Genomic DNA, 23,578 nt, shown 5'->3' with positions numbered 1-23,578 from the left:
CTACTTTCGTTTTTTATCGTAACACTGTTACAGTAAATAGTACTTCCAAAACTATTATACTAATACGATCTCTCGATATATAATTAATCGATAGGTTATTAACTTGACTAGACAATGGGTGTGCGATTAATGCATTCGTTTAAATATGTTTATTTAATTCCTATGATAGAGCACTAAACATGATAAAAATTCTAGCACTGCCCTAATAACATACAATATCGATATTCTAGGCGAAAAAAGCATCCTCAGTAATAATTGGAGTGGGGGGGAGTTGTGTGTGTTTTAGAAATATTTCTGCACTCACATCTAGACTCAAATGAAAAACTAGTGTTTCAGCTGCAAATATGGCGAATTTATAATTATCAATTGGATACGCTTGTTTCGCAAAAGTGCGTTTGTTCGTGAATATATTTATCAAATGTCGATAGTAACAATGGTGACACTTTGCTGCGAGTTGCGACGTATCTATACATATAATAAAATTGGAGTGTCTGTTTGTAATGTTAAAGTAGCCCTTTTTTACTCAATGCATATGTATGTATACACCGTACATATGCCAAAATGACATTGTTTACATTTTTTTGTCTGTCTGTCTGTTTGTCAGTTTGTTTCCGCTAACCTCTGGAACGGCTGGACACATTTTGACAGGACTTTCACTGGCAGATAACTGATATACTAAGGAGTAATTTAGGCTACAATATATATTTTTTGTTAAATCAAACGCATTCAAAGTCGCTGGCTCAGCTAGTAAATAAATAAAATAAATTACATAATTATGTATGATGTTCTTAATTGTTATTTTGCCCTAATTGCGCGGTTAATAATATTAAGTACTTAACGTTACGCTGCATAAAATTAATAATTATAATGTATGTAAAGTATACATGTAATACTGTTCGTGGCCTTGGAATTTAAACAATATTTTATAAAGTGAAAAATATTTTAAATGAATGTATGTATTTATAATTATTGTATCCAAGTAAGAAATCCCAAGAATGCGTTGTGTTGATATGTTTAGTTCAATTAGATGATTATAATACTTGGACATTGTTTGATCACCATGAATATTGATACACGATACTCATTTATTTTTCAGGGAGATGGTTTTTATTCCATCAACATTTATTGTTGCACATAACCGGTAGATCTTCTACAGGATATCCTTCAACCAATCACTGTGACAATTGTTATAAGTAAATATAAACACAGTCTTCCGGGTTTTTTACGGAACATAAAATGATTATAGGTACAAGTTGATTTTATCTAAAGAAACCAACATGTGCTAAGTATAAAAGAATGTTAATATTTATATTTTTATACCCAACACAGTATATAATAAAAACAGTTAAGTTCTGAATGTATTATTCCGATTGTAAAGAACATCTACGATTTATATATTTTTATTCGGTCACTGAGGACGCACGGACACACAGTGAATGAAAATATCGTTAGAAATCATCGTATCGTATGGTATAGAAGTATTGCAGCAACGTTGTGGAACATATTCCAAAGCTTACCCTTAATATGGGAGGAGGCCTTTACAACTACAATAATACAGACCGTTTTGCTGTACAGTTTGATGTATCTAAAGGATGAGAGCCATTGAAATTGAAGTCGTGACACATTTTGAAGTAAACAAAGATGCAAAGTCACATTTAAAGTGCAAGTAATTGTATTGAACTTTAAACGTTTGCTGTGATTGTACTGACCTACAGGAATATGGAACAGTGACTAACTGACTAAATAAATTAAACGATTATGATATTTATATTTAGGAAAACAAGGTTGAGAGTTCTCAATGCTTTTTAAACTTGTCACTTTTTCTAGATGTAATTATTATTATATAAAGAGATAACTTCACTTTGTTTGTTTTCCTGGACTGGCGCTTCAAATAACCGTTTAATATGGAACTTTCGAACAACATTAGTTTACATTTAGGGCATAAGTATGAATACTTTGTATGTTGCTTATGTTTATAGTATGTTATCCTCAAATTGTTGGTCGGGACGTTTATTTAGTGACACAAAAACCCTGTGAGATAAGGGTTGCACTCAAACAGTTTATCGATAAAATTGACGATACCAATTTCTTCATTTGTAATATCGTTATGAACCTTTATCCACGTTTCATTTTAATTACTTTGTCTCGTTTCACACCTTCTTACTAAAACAAATATTTTATTGTTATATACAACGTTTTATTCACGAAATAAAGAAGAAATTTTACATATCCAAGTCAAGATGGACAAAATTTAATTTAATAAAAAAAAACATTTATATAATGATTATATTTTTTTAATTGAATCTTAATAGTTAGAGCGCCCTTGTCATTGTTTAGATTAATTGATTAATAAATTAATAACATTAACTACTTAACCTTGATTTCTCACAACAAATAAAGTTACAATGTAAATAGTTAATTTACCTAAGAATTATTAACATTAAGTCCTTAAATATACAACAATATGAATTAAAAATAGTTACTGTACAAATTATAACCGCGTGGAATGGTGGTAAAAAAACAAGCGACATTTCCCCCCTGAAATTCAATTTCGATCCTCTAAGCCAAGAACAAACCAGCCCTTTTATCACCAGTTGAGGCAATAAGGCGTGGTGTTATACTTTTAATGAAGCTGATTGCACCACTACTCCAAGGGCCAAGAGTTTTGACAGCAAATGGGCCAAAGAAATAATTTGACATAAGACAAGACTATTTGAATAGTTTTTTTGCTTCAGCTATTTCCGCAGCGCCGCCGGCTCTTAATATCATTTGTAAATTATGTTGCAATTATTAAGTATAAGTAGCTAAAAATCTATTGTTTGGAGCTTGTAGCTTCAAATAAAACTTCTCCCGTCTTCGACAAGCACTTCGATCACGATTCGCGAGTGACGACATGAGCGAATTGAGATTTGAATTATCGATATAATATATCTAAATAGTTTTCGTTTGCCAATCAAGTATTTATATACTTGATTGGCAAACGAAAACTTTATAGTAAATAGAAAACGGTCATAAAATGGTATTGAATAAATAATTCCGATTACACGTGTAACTTAATTCAGAAGGGAATCATAAAATTGGAACGACAAATAAACAACACCATTATAATACTTATTATCAATCAATCAATGAATGCATCGTTGTCACAATTAATAAAGTTATGTTTAGCTGAATTAATTTTGAAACTGCTAAGTAGACATGAACACTATATATCTCTTAGTCTAAATTATGTATGCTACAAAGTAACAGCCTATAAATGTCTTACTGTTAGGCTAACGCCTCTGAAGAGAAGGCTAAGGAGCATAATCCATCACGCTATTCCAATGAGGATTGGTGGTTGGTGGTGCGGCAAATTCAAAAGAAATTATTAAGCAAAATTAAATTATGGAGCAAGTTAAAATTCACGTATTCAAACCACTTGACTATCTCGTGAATTATGCTATGAATACAAATAAATCTATGTATATAAACGGGTAATACCGCATATTGATTCACCGTGAAATCTTAAAAACCATAACACATTATCAACAGCCCATGTTTGATCACTGCTTGACATAGGCCTCTCCAAATGCACGCCTCTATGGTCTTTCTTCGGCCAACCATAAGACAACAAACTTGGAATTTGGCAGGTGGGTTCCTTATGTGGTGTAGACATTCGCTAATCTGCCGTTCGAATTTTCGTAGATTTCGTAGATTATATTGATTGTGTATTAGGATTTTGTGATATTAAGTCATTGGTAGAAGGAACCCGACAGCAGAGTGGTGGCATGCGAGAGGACTGGGAGCGGTACTGGATAATATTTGGACATTTTATTATAATTTTATATACAATTTTACAATAATAGCATAAGTTGTTCCTTATTACATCAGCTGCGACAAACAGAAAGACAGACAAAAAATTGTAAAAAGTAGTACATGTATATATATATATATATATATATATATATATATATATGTGTGTATTTGCATTTAGTAAAAAGCGGTTATATTTATATTACAAAACGAAAACTCCAAATTTATTATGATATGATTGTGTTCGTATATAAAAAAGGATATGTATAAAATTAAAAGTGTTAAAGAACTTCTTACTAAAGAAATATCTTACTATTTATAGAATAATTTAATCAGTTTCTTAATTCCACGACATATCATTTATACTACGTGAATGAAGGGCGATAAACGTGTTTAGTTTATATTATGTTTTTTTTTATAAAGATCATTGTACTTGTATAAATCTTTCTAATTTCTATTATCTTATATAATAAGTGTTCTCAAATAATAAGTTAATCTTAAATAGTTATACTTTAATAAGTTTTATAAAGCTTTACAAGCTCACGGTTTCTTCTTAATATAAAAATGCACGCCGCTTTCTATTTCCTTATTAGTATTTATCGTAATAACTCCGCTGTGTTAAAATAAAACTTAAACTTATTAAACCTATTAAACTATGTGTATTGTAATATTTTTTTAAATTTGTATGGTAAATTCATAAATATAACAGCGACAGGTATATTGGGGTAATACTAATTAATAGTTAGGTTTATTGTAGTTTTACGAAAATAACAGGCACATAAAAGTGTAGCAGAAATTTTGTGTCATACAGACATACATACGTGTGCAGTAACTCAGTTAAAATAGTATTTTCAATGTAGTTAACTAGTAGTTAAGCTATTAATAGGTTTTAATAAAATAATTTATAACTTAGGGCTCAGCAAAAGTCGACGTGAATGTCATCGCTTTAGGGTTCACTATAGTATAGAAACCTTTAAAAATCAGTCAGTTTGTTTCCAATTTTATTCAACTCTTGATGAAATACAATGATGTGTAGCAACCACATATATTGCTACAGATATAATCTATCTCTCTCATACACATTGAATTCGATAAACCATAATTATTACAATCGATTTCGTGGCGATGACAAAAGAATATTTTTATCAAATTTTACATTCGTTTATTAAATTTATAATACGTACGGAATTCATAATATAATGACGAGACTCGTGCTGACTTATTTTACATTGTTATTTTATTTTCATTTGTTACTTAAATTCAACCAGTTTATCAGGAAGAGATGTTGTGTTGGCTGAAGTATTAACATTTTACTTACCAGTTTATCTCAATTAATTTATACATTCGAACATCGCTGTGTGGACCGCTTTGAATGTAAATAAATAAATGTAGCTAAAAATTAATTTAAAATCATACATATATTTTTAAATTATATATTATATTTTCCAGATGACGTTGAGACCTTTACCACCTTTGCTGCAAGAAAAATCTCAGAGGGAAATCAATGAGGATCCTGACAGAATTGCTTCGGATTTATCAGCTATTAAGGAATGGATCGAAAAACAACCTCACTTAAATTCTGTTAATCCAAGTAAGTAGCTGATCTATCGACTTATGCATTTATATTCTCAAAATCCCACTGCAAATTTCATTACAAATTCTTGATATTTACGTTTTATTTTATTATTTACCTATTTTGTTTGTACGAAAAGTAGGTAATCTTCATTTAAAACCTGTTATAATACTTAGTAACAAAAGGTTTATTAAGTACTTTGTTTGTCCAGAATATGTCGTTTCTAATAATAACTACATGTAGGTAAGTACCTACATGTAGTTATTATTAGTAATAAACATTTCAATATGACCTGATAATTAAGTAACTATCAGGTCATATATTGAAATGTTTCATGGCTTGTATTTGTGTCTCTGAGGATATTCATAAAATTCCCAAAAAAATGCTTTCGAAAAAATAATTACCAGTAGGTACCAGTTTTCTTCTTAGTGTTCCGCAGTCAAAGAGCGCACTTCTTATAGGTTCTCATATTTGATAGGAAGTTAATACTTGCAAACATCTTATCAAAATTAGAAACTGTTTTTAACCTGGTAACCGCTAAAATAGTATATATAAACTGGAAGAGAAGAAAACGCCTCATGACAATTGACTGTTGATTCTAGTATAAATAGGTACCTTCAAATCGTCAAAACACCTGGTCATTAGAGATTAATCTAAAATTTGATACTATTTGCTCATAGCGCTACAAATATTTTTTGATTAATATTATTTATTTACAATAATCAAAACTATTCAATTCATATCCACTTTAATTTTAATTCTGTTATCAACCCACATTCAAAATTATGCAGTCAGAAATCCTTAATGAAAAGTAGATATATTATATATAATTATGCATGCATTTACATTATTTTAAATTATACTGCATTTACATTATTTTAAATGAGAATCTTTTGTGGTAAAGTTATTGCTTAACTAACTTGTAAAAACGGATTTCATATCGAATATGTTTTTACTATATTGGAAAGCAAGAGAAATTTGTAACGTGTTATATGCGCCTAGCGCCATCTATTGATGTCTTTGGAAACTTTGTCAACAATTTGTATATACAAGCGCCATATGGTTTGATAATTTGAAGTGTGAACAGTTCGAGCACTATACAATAGATGACGCTACTTTATGAATGTTTAACGTTACTTTTATTATTTATTATACCTTTACTTTTATTTGACTAAATATACAATGCAATGAAAAAGCATAGATGCAATAAGTACACATATTATGCAAAAAATATACATCGATAGGGCTTTATTCCAGTTCTAGGTGGATACCACTCATCAGATATTCAACCTGTATTACTTAGTAGTATAGTAGTTATATTTTGGTTTGAAGTGTGAGTGAGCCAGTGTATCTATAGGCATAAGGGACATAACACCTTAGCTGAAATTAAGTGATAGATCATCGAGTAGTCCTTTAGGCCGATCGTTAATATATATTATGGGCGCAGCAAATTCTTTAATATATTATTTTCTAACAAAAAGTGTTCTTGAGTTCAGCTCATACAAATACTAATAATGTTTATGACTTTGGACCCATTCGATTGATTTAAAATGAATTATTCATGTTATCATTATCTTATCGTTATAATAATAGATCTTGCTGTTATTGAATAATACATAACCAAGACCTAGCTCGCCTAGTATTCGTACCTCTATATTTATCTGGTCCTACTGAAGATTCAATTGTGTTCAGTTTTATTTATCACTTTTATGTTCCTTATAACAAATATTTTGCCATAGAAACTGTACTGTACTTATTTATCATTTCTAGGTGATCAATGGCTCCTTGCTTATCTGCGCGGAAATAAATTTAGTTTAGAAAAAACAAAGAACAAGTTAGACATGTATTACACACTACGAACGGTCGTCCCGGAAATATTCCGCAATAGAAATCCATTCGATCCAACCGTTCAAGCTATTTTAAATATGGGGTAAGTAAATTGCATAAGAAAATCAAGGAAACGTTCAAAGAATATAACGCTTATTGGATATTTTAATTGTTTTAGAATTTTTCTGCCATTAAGGGTAACTAAATCGGAAGATTCTTGCAGAGTTTGTTTACAGAGGTACAAATACTTTGACTCTTCTAAGTATCGTTTCGTTGACATCCTTAAGGTTAGCTTTATGATTATCGAAATCTTGATACACGAAGACGATAACTTTATAATCGCCGGAGAGGTTTGTAAAGTTTTTTAATTATATCTCTTTACTATATTAAAGTTCAATATTTAGTGCACACGAATATTAATTGAGGATTGCGAGTTCAAATCCGGGTGAGGATTTATGTATCTTTATGTGATTAATTTGTGTTCGTTGCGGCGGTGAAAGATAACATCGTGAGGAAACCCGCATGTGGTGAGTGTATGGTACACAATATCCACGAATCAGCATTAGAGCCGTTTGGTGTAACAAGTCCCAAAACCTTTCCTTCAGGAATAGAAAAGAGAGTCTATCAGTATAACTTATTATAATACTCTATGAGCATATACTTTTATTTTTTAGGAGTTGTTAGTGGACGCAACTGGTTTGGACTTGACGACGCTCTCTCAATGGACTCCGGCTTTGGCAAAGAAGTGTGTAACTATTTTTGAGAAAGCTCTGCCCGTGCGTTTGAAGAGTAGCCACTTGTTTAACTTGTCACCTGGATACGAAACAGCGTACAATGTATTTAAGATATTTTTGAGTGAAAAACTTAAAAACAGAGTAAGATTTTTATTTCTTTTAAAAAAATGTCTAATTTATTTGGGTTTTATAACTTAATTCTGTATACTCACTCATCCATGGGTTTATGGTCTATCTATTGTATTCATAATTGTTACAGAGAATAGTTACTAAAATGTATATTATTTGAAACTGACTAATTAGTTCGATGATTGTTAAAATTCGTATTCATTATAGTATTTAATGTCATATAAGTCAATCTCAATAAGCATTAGTTAATTAAGGCATAATTATAATCTAGTAACAAGTGGCGTGTATAATTTTACTAGGAATAAATATGATATGTTCTGTCAGTATTGATTATATTGAGTCGCGATGTCCCAGTGGTTAGAATAACATTAATTGTGTATTCAAACTCGGGCTAAGACAACAGTTTTTAATGTGCTTAATTTGTGTTTATTATTTAATTCGTGCTTGTCGATGAAGGAAATCAACGCGATGAAACCACCATGCGTCTGATGATAGATTGCCTCATGTAAACCAACCCGTATAGAAGGAGCATGATGGAATGAGCACCAAGCCTAATTTTTATATGTTCTTAGTGGAGCATCAACGAGCTGCTGCATTATAAATTTTATTCATAAAATGTACTACTTTAAGTTCGATTAGACCCCACATACAATTTAAATAATTTTACCTTTACTTTATAGTTTTAATGTTGAAAACGATTTAATACATAATAATACTAGTTGTCGCACCCGATTTCGGTCTGGTTTTACGGTGTTACTTGTCAAGTGTTAGGCAAAAAAAGTTTCTTAGGTCCTTGGAGTTTCATCAAAATCGGTTCATTGGCTTGGTCTCGAAAGAGCGACAGACAGCCAGACAAAGTTACTTTCAAATTTATAATATTAGTAAAGATTTATATGTTTTATACAGTTTCATATTCACGGCAATGGTTTCGAGGCATTGTATGACGTTGTGCCGCGTAATATACTGCCGAAAGAGTACGGCGGTGAACAGGGCACAGTGCGGGAACTAACGGGTAAGCTGTTGTAATTATTATCATTAACTAGCTTGTAATGTTGTTAGTTATGTGTTGCGACGCCGGAAAATTCATCGTTCTCACGGTTTGCGAAATTTAACTCTTGTAACGTTAGCATAAAAATATTTTTTACATAATAATTTCGTGTAGACTTATTCTTTAATACTCTTTATGACTAATTTGTATTGTTTTAAAATCTACATAATATATTTTATTATGTACCCAATAATGATAACAGCATTGAGCGTCTGCTCATTGTACATTGTACAGTACCTAAAATGCAAGTATATGTTGTTGTCTACACTAATATTATAAAGAGGAAAACTTTGTTTGTTTGGTTGTAATGAATAGGCTCAAAAACTACTGGACCGATTTTAAAATTTCTTTCACCATTCGAAAGCTAAATTAATCCCGCATAACATAGGCTAAATTTTATTTTGAAAAAAATAGGGTTCCGTAAGATATTTTGGGTTTTTCGGACAAAAAAGGAAAAAATCTACCAAAAAAGTTGATTATTGCGTATGATGCCTAAACTATAAAAGATAGAACTATAAAATGTTCTAACTCCGGTACTTAGAGGGCATAATGGCCTCCGACCCTAAGAACCTCATCAGATTCGTGGCTGATGTTGGTCTGGCTGAGGTGTTGTGATCACGAATTTGAGGTTTATCACAATAGATCCAAGCGCCGGTTGCAGTAATTCTTCAAATGTGACCGTGCCTCAGCAGTAGGGATATTAGAAGACTGATTATGAACCGTTATCTACGCGGGTGAAGCCGCGGGCGACCGCTAGTTTTAAGTATAGAGATACTAATGTGTTCACACAACAAACACATACATTTTGTTTGTGTGTTGTTGTATCTGTGAGATTATTCTGAGTAGTATTGGTCTAAGTTTGTCTTTTTGAATTATTTTAACATTTTCAAATAATAAAACTTTGTTATTATAAGTATTGTAAGTTAATTTTTGTTTTCGTTCTTCTTAACAGATTACTGGAAGAAGAAAGTAGAGAGCTATAGTGAGTGGTACCTTCGCGAGGAGCTTGCATGTTCAGACGAGTCCCTGAGGCCAAACGATCCTAAGACGAGTTCCAGTCTTTTTGGCGTTGAGGGTTCTTTTCGTCAATTACAAGTTGATTAAACAGAAAGATGGTTTCAATATTTGAAAAAAAAAACTAGAATTTAGATGGTAGTTTTTATAATAAATATCAGAAAAAATAATTTTCCGTTTATTTTATTTTTTAATTTGATACTGTTGTCGACAGATTAAATACGCCATTATGTTCTACAAAATTAATGTATAATTTTGTAATGTTGCCACATTAATAAATTATATGCTCAAATTCTGAATAAAAGGCTTTTTGAATTTGAATGTTAAAATACTGACGCTTTAATTTTAGTAATATGTTAATTTAGATTGATTAATACTATAGGTACGCATGCATTGAGTTACGAGGACATGGGAATTAGCAAGGAAAACAGTAAATATACTGATTTAATAGGTCTTCTAGTCCACTCTCGGTCTAACTCCACTGTCTTACTTCTCGCTTGCATATCTTGTTGCTTTATGGTGGAGGATATGATATTTTAAGACTGTATGCTATATGTAATATAGTCGAGATGGCCCAGTGGTAAGAGTCAAGATGGCCCAGTGGTTAGAACACGTGCATCTTAACCGATGATTACGGGTTCAAACCCAGGCAAGCACCGCATGTGCTTAATTTGTCTTTATAATTCATCTCGTGCTCAGCGGTGAAGGAAAACATCGTGAGGAAACCTGCGTGTGACAAATTTCATAGAAATTCTGCCACATTTGCATTCCAACAACCCGCATTGGAACAGCGTAGTGGAATATGTTCCAAACCTTCTCCTCAAAGGGACAGGAGGCCTTTAGCCCAGCAGTGGGAATTTACAGGCTGTTGTTGTTGTTATTGTTTTGTTGTTAAAAACTGAACCGAGTTCGATGAAATTAGGTATGAAGCAAGCTTGGGGTATAAGGAATGTATTATCCGTAACACCTGAAGACCAACATCTATACTATATAACAAAATTGGAGTGTTTGTTTGTAATATTAAAAAAAACCGCCTTTTACTAAATGCATATGTATGTATACACGGTACATATACTAAAATAAAATTTTTACAATTTTTGTCTGTCTATTTGTTTGTCCCAGCTAATTCCTGGAAACCGGCTGGGCCGATGTTGAATTGACTTTAACTGGCAGATAGCTGATGTAACAGGGAGTAGTGTCTGCTACAACAATAACTTTTTTGTTATCAAACAAGCACGTAGTCGCTGGGTCAGCTAGTCTATACTTCGAGCAAAGACGCGGGCACGCCACATACGGCACACGTAGTAGAACAGACGCAATTACGGCATAAGAGAGGTTAATATGCTGTATGCCGTCACATACCAGTCTTAACCCCGCTCTCAATCCCATTGAACCTCTAAAAGATTTATAATGATTTATGATATATTAAGATGAATTAGGAATACATACGATATAAATTATTTTTATTTAACACCCACATATTTACATATGTGGATCAAAGTATGTACTGGATAGGTAATAACAATGCATTTTATAATTTAAAGTGATTACCAAGTAATTAAAAATAAATTCGAACCTTCAATTGGAACATCTAATAATTTGTCGAAACCAGCATTTACAATATCCTTTTATTCAAATAAATATTGATGTTCAAATTAAATAACATTTCGATTACTTTTATAAATATAATTAAATTAATTAATCATAGGCTACTTAACTTAGTCCTAATAAGATTTTATTGACACAAAGTTCTTAAAACAATCTTACAGTTTAAGATTTCCTTTTTTTATTGAATGAACGAAGAATGGGATTGAATTGATGTTTTTAGTAGCACATATGAATATACATTGTTGTTTTTAATCTGTGTTTTTTGTTCCTATGAGAAATCTATTAAGTATGACGCTCTATTTATAACTTTTCTGCCTACACGGACTTTTATGAAATAATAACGTACGTAACGTATATTTTAAAAGTTGTGTTTTGTTTGTGTATAATGTATTTTGAAAATTGATACATCTATTATTTTATTATATGTATTTTTTATATTTACAGTTAAGATATTTTTATTGACTATTTATGTGTAACTTATTGTTTTTCTTGGAAAAATAGTCGAGTCGTTCCAGGAAAACACGTATCAAAACTAGAATTACTTCTGCATTAATTTTAACTTAACACATAACGGGTCTATAATTAACGACTGTGCTAAAAGAACCGCAATTTAACGATGTTTTATGCATACAACTTTAAAAACATTATAACGTAGGTAATAACAGCCAGCCATTTCACATTTACTTTTTTACAAAAAAAAAAAACTTATTACAGAAAGATGTAGTTTCGTTGACCGAATGCTTATGTAAGTAACATTATTTGTTTTCGCTTCAATAGATTTTACTATAATCCGAAGTTATACCACTTGTATGACAGTTTATACTTCTTAATGCACTCAATGAACCTATGTCAATAAACTCATCACAGCCATGTGCACTTGCAGGCGTTTGAGAAGACGTTTTATTCCCTTTTGACTATACTTTGCCTGTTTTAATATCAATACTATTAAAGTTCAAGTTTTTATTTCGATAAATGCGTATGAACATTACCGAACGCTCTTAATTTTTTTTTATTTAACCGATATTTAAATGTTATTCCCATATCAATATAATGATACGGGAATTACGTTACGTTTCAAGTAAACTTGATATTATTAATTACTGTTATCGGAGATCAATGTAAAGTTTTTCGTAAAATTTGTCATCAAGGCAACCGAGTATATTTAAATCGTTCAAATAGTTCGCTTATCGCTATCACGATTCACATTATTTGGGTAAAGTAGATACTAGTTAGCACGGCCTAAGCAGCGATGCACTGACGTAGCCGCGGGCAGCGTGAAGGGGCGCGGGCGCCGTCATGCCGTCAGTCGTGTTTAGTTGTCAAAGTGAACGCGCGTTGTTTGTGCGCAGTAGCGTTGTGCGTTGATATGTGTACGTTTCTGTGCTATTCCTGGTGCTTGTGCGATCCCTAAGTGCCAGCACGTTACCATGTCTAGCGAAGACCTTAGGAAACGTTTCATTGACGAGTCCTCGTCTGGCCACGTTTCTGACGACGACGAGGTCGAGTTGAGAAAGGACAAAAAAAGCGTCAAAGAAATGATACTTCGTTTTGAAAGAACTGGCATCTATATCGGAGGTTCCGTTGAATCCCTCGAACGATCCAAGGACCCTATGATGGGAAGCTTAACAAATATTGTCAATCCTATATATAATCATTTTCACCATCTTTCCCCAGTGCCGAGATCTCATGATAGAAACTCAAACGTGTCAGTGAATTCTATTTTATCGAATGTTTCGGAAATAAGTTGTGAATCAAGTTCTTCGGGCTTTGTGTCAGATAGGAAATCAGCTTCCTTAAGACCCCATAGACCCGCTCCCCCTCCACCACCCCCAGAACCATTTAATGATAGTTCTTCTTTAGATAGTAAATCACCCGCGCCAGAGGAGACTGTGACGATTGAGAGGCGATTTTCATTTACGACGCCTTCCTCCTCACCTGTTGTATTAAGACGGTCAAGACAGCCACCCGTTATACGCAGGAAATCTTCAATAGGAAGTCAAGGACGCATGGGTGAAACGCATTGGTCGTATGGTGTAAAACAAAGTGATTTGGAAAAATTACTTAGGTTGAAACTATCAGAGCCCTCAGACAATGAGGAAGAAACGAAAGTGAATACTGTTACCAACACATTGTCAAACGATAGCAGTAGCAGCGACGATTCCTCTGATAGCGAGAAGGCAGAAGGAGGCGAGGAATACGTGGTTAATAATGACGATGGAAGAACAGATACCTTGTCAACCGATCAGTCTACAGATACTCTAATAAACGATTACGAAAGTGATGAAGGCGATAATTTATCTGGTGCTTCTGAAGAACAATGTAATTTTGACAATGTTAGCATTAAGTCCATATCGTCCTTGGACATGGTGCCGTACCAGAAGTATGATAGTATTACAGTGTCTTCGGACGAGTTTGGCTCCGAGGTGTGTCATGCGCCAGATACAGAATTCCTCACTGTTAGTGCAGTAAATGAGTGGTGTGTTTCAAAGTCCATGGAACCGGTATTGATGCCGGTCGAATCGAAAAAGGAGAAATATCGAAGGTGAGGTCATTTGACTTTTTTCTTGATATCACAAGAAATATTTGCGATATCGTTGCGAGGCTTTGTCACACATTGATATCTGATAATTTATCGCTTTACCGGTGGAGGTTGATGATAATGATATGCGTGATACTATATTGTTGCGTCTTTGTTCAATTTATTATTATCAATACGAAGAACCGAAAATTATACTGGCGCTAAATTCAATAAGATTTAAATCTTATATAATAATGAAAATTTATGTAAAATTTTCGTTTAGGTATGATTATAATATTATTTTTATTATTGTCTATATGCGATTCTCAATCAAAATGATTCAGAATACATTTTAAATAACAGACAGGTGATTATTGCACACAAACATAGTCAGCTGTCGTGTTCACTACGTATGAGGTTTCACCTTGACGTTTATTCATATGGTAGGTACGCGGTTAGTACGTGTAGGTGTTTAACGTGGTTATGTTTGCCTCATATTTATTACAAAACTTATCGATTTATAACGTCTGTTCTCAGCTATTCTATTCTTAGTCAAGGTTATTTTAATATTAAATTAAACATAATTTAATCTATCGATTACTAGATCTTATTTGTCGATTTGTTTGTGTTTTCATAATTACTATTAAAAATGACGCATTGTTGTCCAAACGTAATCTGTTTACAATGTTACTTACCGAGAGTAAAGTACAACGTCGAGCTACAATTATGAATCTATCTTTGCGTGAATTAATGTTAATTACCTTAACGTAACTCTAGATTGAGACCTTCGAATGTGCTACTAAAAAAAGTTTAAATATGTTTTAATTGTATTACGAAGAATATATCAAAATATAAGTTAAATATATGACAAAAAAATATATTTAAATAAATTCGCAATAGCTAAGAAAATACGTTTTGTTTTGTTTAAAAATGTAAAAGTAAAATTATAAAATAAAACTATGGCTTTCGAAATAAAACCGCAACAAATCATTACCTCGTTCTAATCGTGACTTGATGTGTTACGATATTATTTACATTACTTGCGTATCTTATAAACGAGAACACATTTTCTCGTATGTCCTATTCCAAAATGACGTTTTAAAAGTGCATCTCAAAGCGTACTTGAATAAAGTATTATCTTTATATTTGAATTTGAAAGAGTTAAAATAACACACCTGAGATTTACATATTCTTTAGTACCTTTCCGGTTCTCTACCATATTGTGCAAGCATTATACATATAAATTGAATCTCTTGAATCAATCTATCTTTTGAAAAAAACCGCATTAAAATCCGTTGTGTAAATTTAAAGATTTCAGCATACATAGGGACAGACAGCGGTGAGCGACTTTCTTTTATACTATGTATTGATAATAATGATTTGCTAATAATTATACTAATTATGTTCTACAAATATATTTTTTTATTTTTTAGTAAATCGTCAATCCGATGTCTATTCAAATTTGTTTCCTTTTATCAGAACTCCAGTCGCCTTAAACTTAACTTTCAAATTACGATCACAACTTCACCAACACTGAAAACATTTTATTTCATTAATCTATAGTAATGATTGTCATAGATTATTCAGAATCTCGCCTGATTTTAAAGTTTTATTATTTATCTCGACTGTTTCTTTGATTGCTTAAATGCAACGGCTTAGATGTGCATCGAAACTGCGATATTCCCGTTGCAACCAGCAACCTGGTTGTTTAAAGACTAAGTAACTGGAAAATTAATCTTTCATCTCAAGCATATAATTCTGTACAATATTGTACATATATTATATTCAATCAGGAAACATAAATTTAATTGTAAATGGTTATTACATATCAATGCGTATATGTATATAGGTCATTCATATTTAATTGATAAAAAAGAGTAACTTAAGAGTTTTTCCAGTTCTTCCAAGTAGAATCTTGCGTTATGTACCGGTGGCTTTAGAGTTTTAAGCTTGTAAAATGAAAATTCAAAATTGCTTGTAAATCTTTAATTGAATAATATATTCTTTTTCTCAAACTTTGGGAATTTCTTCGTTGTTTATCGTCAATTGTAATCTTATTGTTCTTTTTATCTATATGAGCATACATAAATGGATGTCAGTATGTTCTGTTAAATATAGCTTTTGGTAAACTTATTCATACGGTGTGAATGATACACAGTTATGTAATGCAATCCGACGAATAAGACCGCTGCCTTTGTTTATAAACACCGTCGTAGCAGTTATGGTATGACCATTTTCAAACGTGTGTATTAGTAAATTATGTGTCTTTGGATATTGGAAAATTATTAATGCGTAATGTGTTTATCTTATTAGGTAATTTGGTTCGTATTTGTAAATTGAAATCGCCGTATGATACTGCACTGATTTCTATGCTATATAATATAGTTATATATAATATGAAATACACGGCAAAATATGGATTTATTTACATTATTTAATTTTTCACTCTGGAGCCGTTGACCTTTAATAACACAAAATTAAATTCGCGTTTTTTTGTAATATTAGCTCATTTAAATCTCAATAGATATTAATTATATATATTAATTTAAATAAAATCCGTACTTAATTATTCGAGAAATTACATTTGAGAGTGAGTAACACGTGAAATAGTATTTTATTAATAATATTTGTAAGATAATTAAATTTAAAATGCAATTTGCATATTTTAAATTGTTGCAGCTAAACATGTCTAGTTACTTTTTGAAACCGATTTTAATATTTTTTACAAGTATTATGCATTGAATTAGGTCTGTACATTAATTTGTAGTTTAATAATTCAAAGTGTTGTTTCAATGGAGCGAGAAAGATTCCAAGGTTAGATTAGAGATAACGACTCTATATATTTAGTATATACAAATTAGTATGTTTTTTAACGCGCTGATTTCTGGACCTACAATCAGTCGGATTAATAATAAACTTTTTGCTTTTATTTTATTTTCCCATCTATCAAGGTAAGGGCTAAGGTGGCGTTACATTAAACGCGTGTATATCTACGCATAGTCGAAAGTCCAAAAAGGTTTCCGATAATAATGAACAAGAATAGCACACATCAATTATTGTGACAATTCATTACAGCATTGAAACTTTCGGACATTAATTATTGCATATTATTGCACATTCGGTAGCTGGTCGGGATAATCGTATTTTATCATGAGTGAAAAGCCGCTTCTGTTCGCTATTCACGATTACGTCATAATTTTATTTTATGACTTTCCTACTTGTCATGTTTTTGACTGACTCGTGGGTCCAGTAGCTTAATTATACACAGGAAAATATTTCGGTAAATAGGTCGGTAAAATCTCTAAAATTATCAGTATCTTTCTACTATAATGTATTACACACATAAACCTTCCTCTGAATCAGTCTATGTAATTATATAATAATATTTTTAAGCTATAAGCATACATAGAGGCAGACAGCGGTAAGCGACTTTGTTTTATACTATGTAATGATTTTCTTTGAACATAACCTCAGTAGCAGTCCGGGGTATTAAGCATCATTCGAAACCCTGCCCAAAGGCGTTTGTCCGTTTGTTCGATTCCTATGCTTGTATCTCAACCCCGGTCCTCTCAGCTGTTATGAGTGACACAATAGTGTTGTGACGTAGGCTTCATATATTGTAAGCAAACTGCTGCTCTCTCTCCTGCGCAGGTAAACTAACCTTAACAACAGAACAATCTCAATATAACATATCTTCGTGACAATTAGTTAAAAATCCTACAGAATCCCACGATGTCTTACAACGTCAAGGGAGACAACACTACAAAAACGAATTCCGAGTAACTGAGGTCGTCCTTGTAGAGTTCAAATCAAACTTTTTGTCATCAATTTGCGATCCTAAAGTTTAAATAGTGATGTTGCCAGGCCATAAAAAACATACCGACACAATGAAATGACATAAGTCTAGTTAATATTAAAAGTCAATAATATATAAAAGCGGCGCGGACAGTACGTCTGTGTAGCTAATATAATGAATGAAAAATGACTCAATATTATTAATTTTTTTTATCTATTAATAACCGTATTTGATCATTTTCTTCAAAGTAAACTTCGAGACTAAGGTTTCATACTGGTTACACCTTTTGCGAGTAATTTGATGGCATCGAAAGAAAATTTCATAGAAAGTTCTTGTTTTTGATAAAATATAACTATTTTTAAACATAACGATAATGAGATGATAATGAAATTAAACTTTAAAAAAGAAAACTTAACAACCTCTAAATGTCTCGCAAGTGACAGGTTTCCTTTCTTTTAGAGGAGCATGTTTAGAGGATTTTACATTCAACACTTACGGTTTTCCATATGTTGAGACAGATGAAGTTAATATGACGTTCTCTCCACAGGCACATCTTGGTTGTTGAAGGTATAGCACAAAATATGTACATATATTATCATTAAAATATACCAGTTTTAAAAAGAACTATACGACACATAAAATTAAAATGTTACAGATAACACAGAATTTAGAATTTCAATTATTTTTTTTCGCAAGTACCATAATTATGATAATGTACGTTTTAAAATAATGAATTGTAAAAACACAATTTTGTAAAGGTCGGTGTGGCATCATATAATTACTCGAATTTCTGTCGCCTGTCATTGGTTAAATATTTCAGCAAGCGCAGGCAGTATTTGACACCGTGTTTAACGTAATTGTGAATAGTGCAACATATATTATATTTAACTTATTCAAAGTGATTTTAATACGTTTTATATTACCTACACTTGTATGTGAATGAAGTCGGGAAGTGAATAATCCAGTGAGTGGAATTTAATCTTATTCTAATTGCCATGTTCATTTGAAACTTGAAAGTGTGTAAGAATTCTATAGACAGCGGACAGCGGTTGGAACACGTTGTATATAAAAAACAATACGGACTAACTAAATCTTCATGTATTTAATTTGTATTTATACTAAATCATGTTTGACTAAGTTATGCTTTTTAATAATCTCATGTTCATTGGAGAAATAAAACGACGCGAGGAAATTACGTGTCAGAAGAAATTTAGCTAAACACATGATGCATAATTTTAACACTGCCCATGCACATTTTAGGATAAGAGCAAGAGATAACTATAGATTCTTTACAGTTGTTTTTGCTTACTTACTAAATAGACCTAATTCGATTGTTACTTTCGGGCTCTTTTGAACTTCAAGCTGATTACTTAGCCGGGAGATAGATCAAAAACAAAATGTACTTTGTTCAAGTAGACTCTGGACAAGCACATTTGAATCATCGTTTTATAAAGATTAAATAAAGTTACTACTGGTTCGGAATTCTGATTTTACTAAAGAATCGACTAGAAAACTTACTTGGGATTTTTATAGTAATACTAATGGCTTCAAGCAACCTTCAGTTTTAGTAGATTTCGTTTGTTTTAACGAGATATATAACATCGAATTTGCTGCAATGATGTTCAGAAATACAAACGCGTGTGTCATATATTTTTAACAATATATATTTTTATTTTATCTTCATACAATTAGTGTTTCTACAATAACTTTCCTTTTAAATTGTATTTTCGAAGGAAATTTGAATATGCAAATTGGTGCGTTAAAATTCGTTTTGTATCCATAGCGTATCATACTTTACACGGTACACAATAAACAGTTTAAGTAAACTGTTTTAAAGATTTGTAAAGGACTAATGCGCGATTAAGTTTCTATATCGAATTAAGTCTCTAATGTAAAAAGTATAGATCTAAACCTTTATACTTATATTATAAATGTGAAAGTACCTCTGTTTGTCTGTCGGTTTTTAACTACCCAACCGCTGAACTGAATTTGATTAAAATCGGTTTGATCAAAATTTGAATTCCAAAATCAAAATAAACTTTATTCAAGTAGGCTTATACAAGCACTTTTGAATCTTCATTTTACAATTAGTACCTAGTAATAATACAGATGATTAATGCGGTCAGCTGACAATTACTGGTATATATTTTATTAATGTATGTTTCATGCGACATATGGTGAACCTAGACCTAACTATTAAATACAATAAATGAAATTGCAATACGCTGGTGTATTTTAAATAAATATAAACCAATTTATGAAACAAGCGATTACCATTAGGATATTAAATGTTTATTTGTATGTTATCGCAATGATATAATCTCCTAAAGTTATGAAAGGATTTTAATGTTATATATAAATATGTAATTTTTAATCGGTACTGATAATCTATGTCTTTTGTGAGTTGTAAAAACTTTTTTAGGACTTAAACTCCCAAGTGTTTTCAGAGAATGTGTTTCAGAGTTAGAATAAACAGTATTTCTCAAAATCGTAACCCTTGGGGATTTGTGAGGAGGTAGACTTTGTACGAAAAAAGATATATTTTTTATTTATTTACGTCATCTTTACAGGTAATGCTTAATTTAAAAGGACGACGGTATACAGGCATTAAGTAGATGTTCAAAAGTATATTACAGACGAAGTATACATTTTATAAATGGAAGACACGAATCCTAGTTGTGGACCAATTCTCGGCCTTGGTGTTTTGACGTTACTAGAAATATACTCGTGAAGTCTCTGGTCGTAGTTGGTATTCGTCAGCTTTGTGGTGGTATTCGTTAGATATTATACCGGCAAACAGCAATATTTTCAAACAGGACAATACATAGGTATTGTTGTGTCTGGTGAACTTTCAATGTTTCTTTTATCTTGAGGGGGCCTGGTTAACTATAGACACAAGGGACTCAAAAATTCGTTTCCAAGGTTGGTCGCACATTAATATTTTTGTCATAGACATTGATCTAGTGCAATGGTGACCTAAAAAGTAAATCTTACCTAATTCGATCGCCATATTTATATATTTGTATTCGTTAAACATTAACTTCTTAATCTAATTAAATTAATTTGTAAAAGAAAATAATGATAAAGTATGTGCAATGATAAAGTCTATACAAAAAAGTTTTTAATGTTTTAATTTACTTGAAACTGACGCAACATTACTCATTGCCAATACATTCTCTTATTATTAACATTTATAAATAAAACCTGAAATATGTATGACTACAGCAGTATTGAGATGATTTTTATAACACGCCTTTAAGTCAAAGCTTATAATAGTAACTGTCTTTCAGTTTGTAATATTCGTGAAAAAAGTTATAGATTCGTTATTATGATATTTTAAGGGTGTCTGTTTTATTCTTTTAGGTATTATTCGATCCTAAGACTTTCAATAACAGTATAGGTATTCAGCAAATTCCAACCGATGTACATACATCCTTATGTAACTCATAAAATATCTTAACCGTTTTATGTAAACGTAAGTGAAAGTGGCGTAACGAAAAAACTTTATTGTATTACTCGTAAATACTAGCTAACGTCTTCATTTTGTATTAGTTTGCGTTTCATCTTATAATTTCTTAATGCAATGAAAGTCAAATATAGTCATCTTGTTAGTTTAGTTATTCTTCCGCCAAATAACAGTACTCACTATTATTGTTGAAGGGTGAGTGAGCCAGTGTAACTACAGACACAAGGGACATAACATCTTAGTTCCCAAGGTCGGTGGCACATTGACGATGTAAAAAATTGTTAATATTTCTTACTGCATCATTGTCTATGGGTGATGGTGAACACTTACCATCAGGTGGTCCATATGCTCGTCAGCCAACCTAAAACATTAAAAAAAGAAAAATTGTTATATGTGTAATTGAAAAAGGAGTAATCAATATTTGTTTACAAAAATGCTTATAACTATTGTCTTATAGCTGTCTAATGATAATGATTGTATAAGTAGTGAACTTGCTTGTAGTTAAGTCATTATTAAACTTTTCTGTAGTCACTATCTGTTCTCTTAATGATATGAGTCATAGTTTGAATATCCTAAGTCAATCTAATTAGGGGGTTGTTTCAAAAACCAAAATACTTATATATTTATAAGATTATATGTCGATTTCGATGACCGGATTCGAATACTAGTTCGGGCAAATAAAAAAAAGAAGACTGGAAGTCAACTTGTTTGTATACTCCTTATAGCATGTAAAGTTTGTGCTCTCTAACTAAACTCTTTCCCGTCTCTTCGAATTCGAGGTGAGAATATATTAGTGTGTGCGCACACACATATGCACATACCTAATACGTTACGTATAACATTTAAAGAGTTTCATTATATGCTTTGTAAAAAGAAATTTGTCCAACAGACCGATCTCGTATACACATGTATATAACCAGTGACGTAGGTAGGTAGGCAAGCAAAGTGCTTAGATAAATAATCGGGTCCTCATCCCTTCCTTCCACCACCTCTTTCATTTATGTTGTGTTTTAAAATTATAGATAAGAAAAGCATGAGTAGTGTCTCGTTTTTCTAGCTTCAGCAGCTGGTGTGTTAGCTGACCCACTCTTTTCTAAGCTTAGTTTAGAGGGCATCTGGCACCGAGGCTCTGGTGCACAGCAGCAACTGGCCATATTATAGCTACAATATTGTATATAACTTATATGAAATTGACACTAAAGAATAACATGGTTAATACCAATTGATAAAGTAGACAAGAATAGAATGGAGTTGTAAATCCAGTCACGTGTTTCATTATTGGCTTATTTGCAATCGATGTTCACTTGCGTCTTATGAATAAATACCAGCGGAATATCATACCGTACTTGACATAAAAATTATGTTAAAAAAGTGGTTGCAATATGACTGTCATTAATTTATGTAAGTGAATAGGACACGTGGATTTCATCTGAAGGTTGGGAGTTCAAACTCGTGCGAGCGTTTATTTAGAGTGTAGACTACTTTTTCTTTTATGGAATCTTAAATATATGTATTATATCATATTACAATATGTTATATAACTTTAATGAAAGGAGAGGAGTCCTTTGCCCAGCTGTGGGAAAATAGCACCATGTTTAGAAATATATTTTTTTTAAATGCCATATTTGGTTTTGAATAATGTAATGTAACAATAATTATTTCATAACGAAACATATTCCATAAGGAATCAACTCCTTTAATAAACATATTATATTTATTTATTTTTTATTTATTTATTTTTTGGGAAACACACAATTATAATTACACTTAATAGTAAAAAAAAACAAATATAAGAAAAACATAAATCAATCAAGTTTCCACTTAAAATTAATACAAATATGACATATTATATTAAAAATAAAAACAAAAACAGAAAGCACAGAATGCAAGTGAAACAGCTATAATTTAACTATATGACGTAAACTAAATTTAAATTCGCTAAGTTTTGAGTTAAATATATCTAATTCTGTACAATGTTTGTTATAACTTTTACATGCACGTAACAAGAACATATTCTTTGTATAGTCACACTTACACTTACAAATTTATATATATATTTATATATATATTATA

The 23,578-nt window shown here is 31.6% G+C and overlaps 2 protein-coding genes across 3 annotated transcripts in view; both read left to right on the top strand.

Annotated features, from left to right (window-relative positions):
* Positions 1–4,073: 4,073 nt before the first annotated feature.
* Positions 4,074–10,230, top strand: LOC124530855 (alpha-tocopherol transfer protein-like). Its single transcript, XM_047105198.1, has 7 exons — positions 4,074–5,166; positions 5,242–5,383; positions 7,136–7,295; positions 7,371–7,542; positions 7,867–8,067; positions 8,962–9,067; positions 10,056–10,230. Exons 2-7 carry the CDS (start codon positions 5,242–5,244, stop codon positions 10,205–10,207), a joined length of 933 nt encoding a protein of 310 aa, XP_046961154.1. The 5' UTR covers positions 4,074–5,166; the 3' UTR covers positions 10,208–10,230.
* A 2,736-nt stretch (positions 10,231–12,966) lies between these two features.
* Positions 12,967–23,578, top strand: part of LOC124530861 (FYVE, RhoGEF and PH domain-containing protein 4-like) — a 31,619-nt gene continuing 21,007 nt past the window's right edge. Inside the window, exon 1 of one of the 2 annotated variants that reach the window (XM_047105208.1) lies at positions 12,967–14,267. In XM_047105208.1, the coding sequence (XP_046961164.1) occupies positions 13,153–14,267 (1,115 nt within the window). In that variant the 5' untranslated portion in view covers positions 12,967–13,152. The remainder of the gene's footprint in view (positions 14,268–23,578) is intronic. The other variant, XM_047105207.1, reaches the window with a different exon arrangement.

Source organism: Vanessa cardui, chromosome 7, assembly GCF_905220365.1.
Source record: "Vanessa cardui chromosome 7, ilVanCard2.1, whole genome shotgun sequence".
NCBI lineage: Eukaryota > Metazoa > Arthropoda > Insecta > Lepidoptera > Nymphalidae > Vanessa > Vanessa cardui.
This window is presented reverse-complemented; position numbering and strand designations above follow the sequence as displayed.

What these genes read in the sequence shown, in the direction of transcription:
- LOC124530855 (XM_047105198.1), top strand. Translation starts at nt 5,242, where the DNA reads ATGACGTTGAGACCTTTACCACCTTTGCTGCAAGAAAAATCTCAGAGG. An exon ending in CAAGCTATTTTAAATATGGG is followed by an intron (nt 7,296 to 7,370) that starts GTAAGTAAATTG and finishes TAATTGTTTTAG; the next exon opens with AATTTTTCTGCCATTAAGGG. An exon ending in GTGAAAAACTTAAAAACAGA is followed by an intron (nt 8,068 to 8,961) that starts GTAAGATTTTTA and finishes TGTTTTATACAG; the next exon opens with TTTCATATTCACGGCAATGG.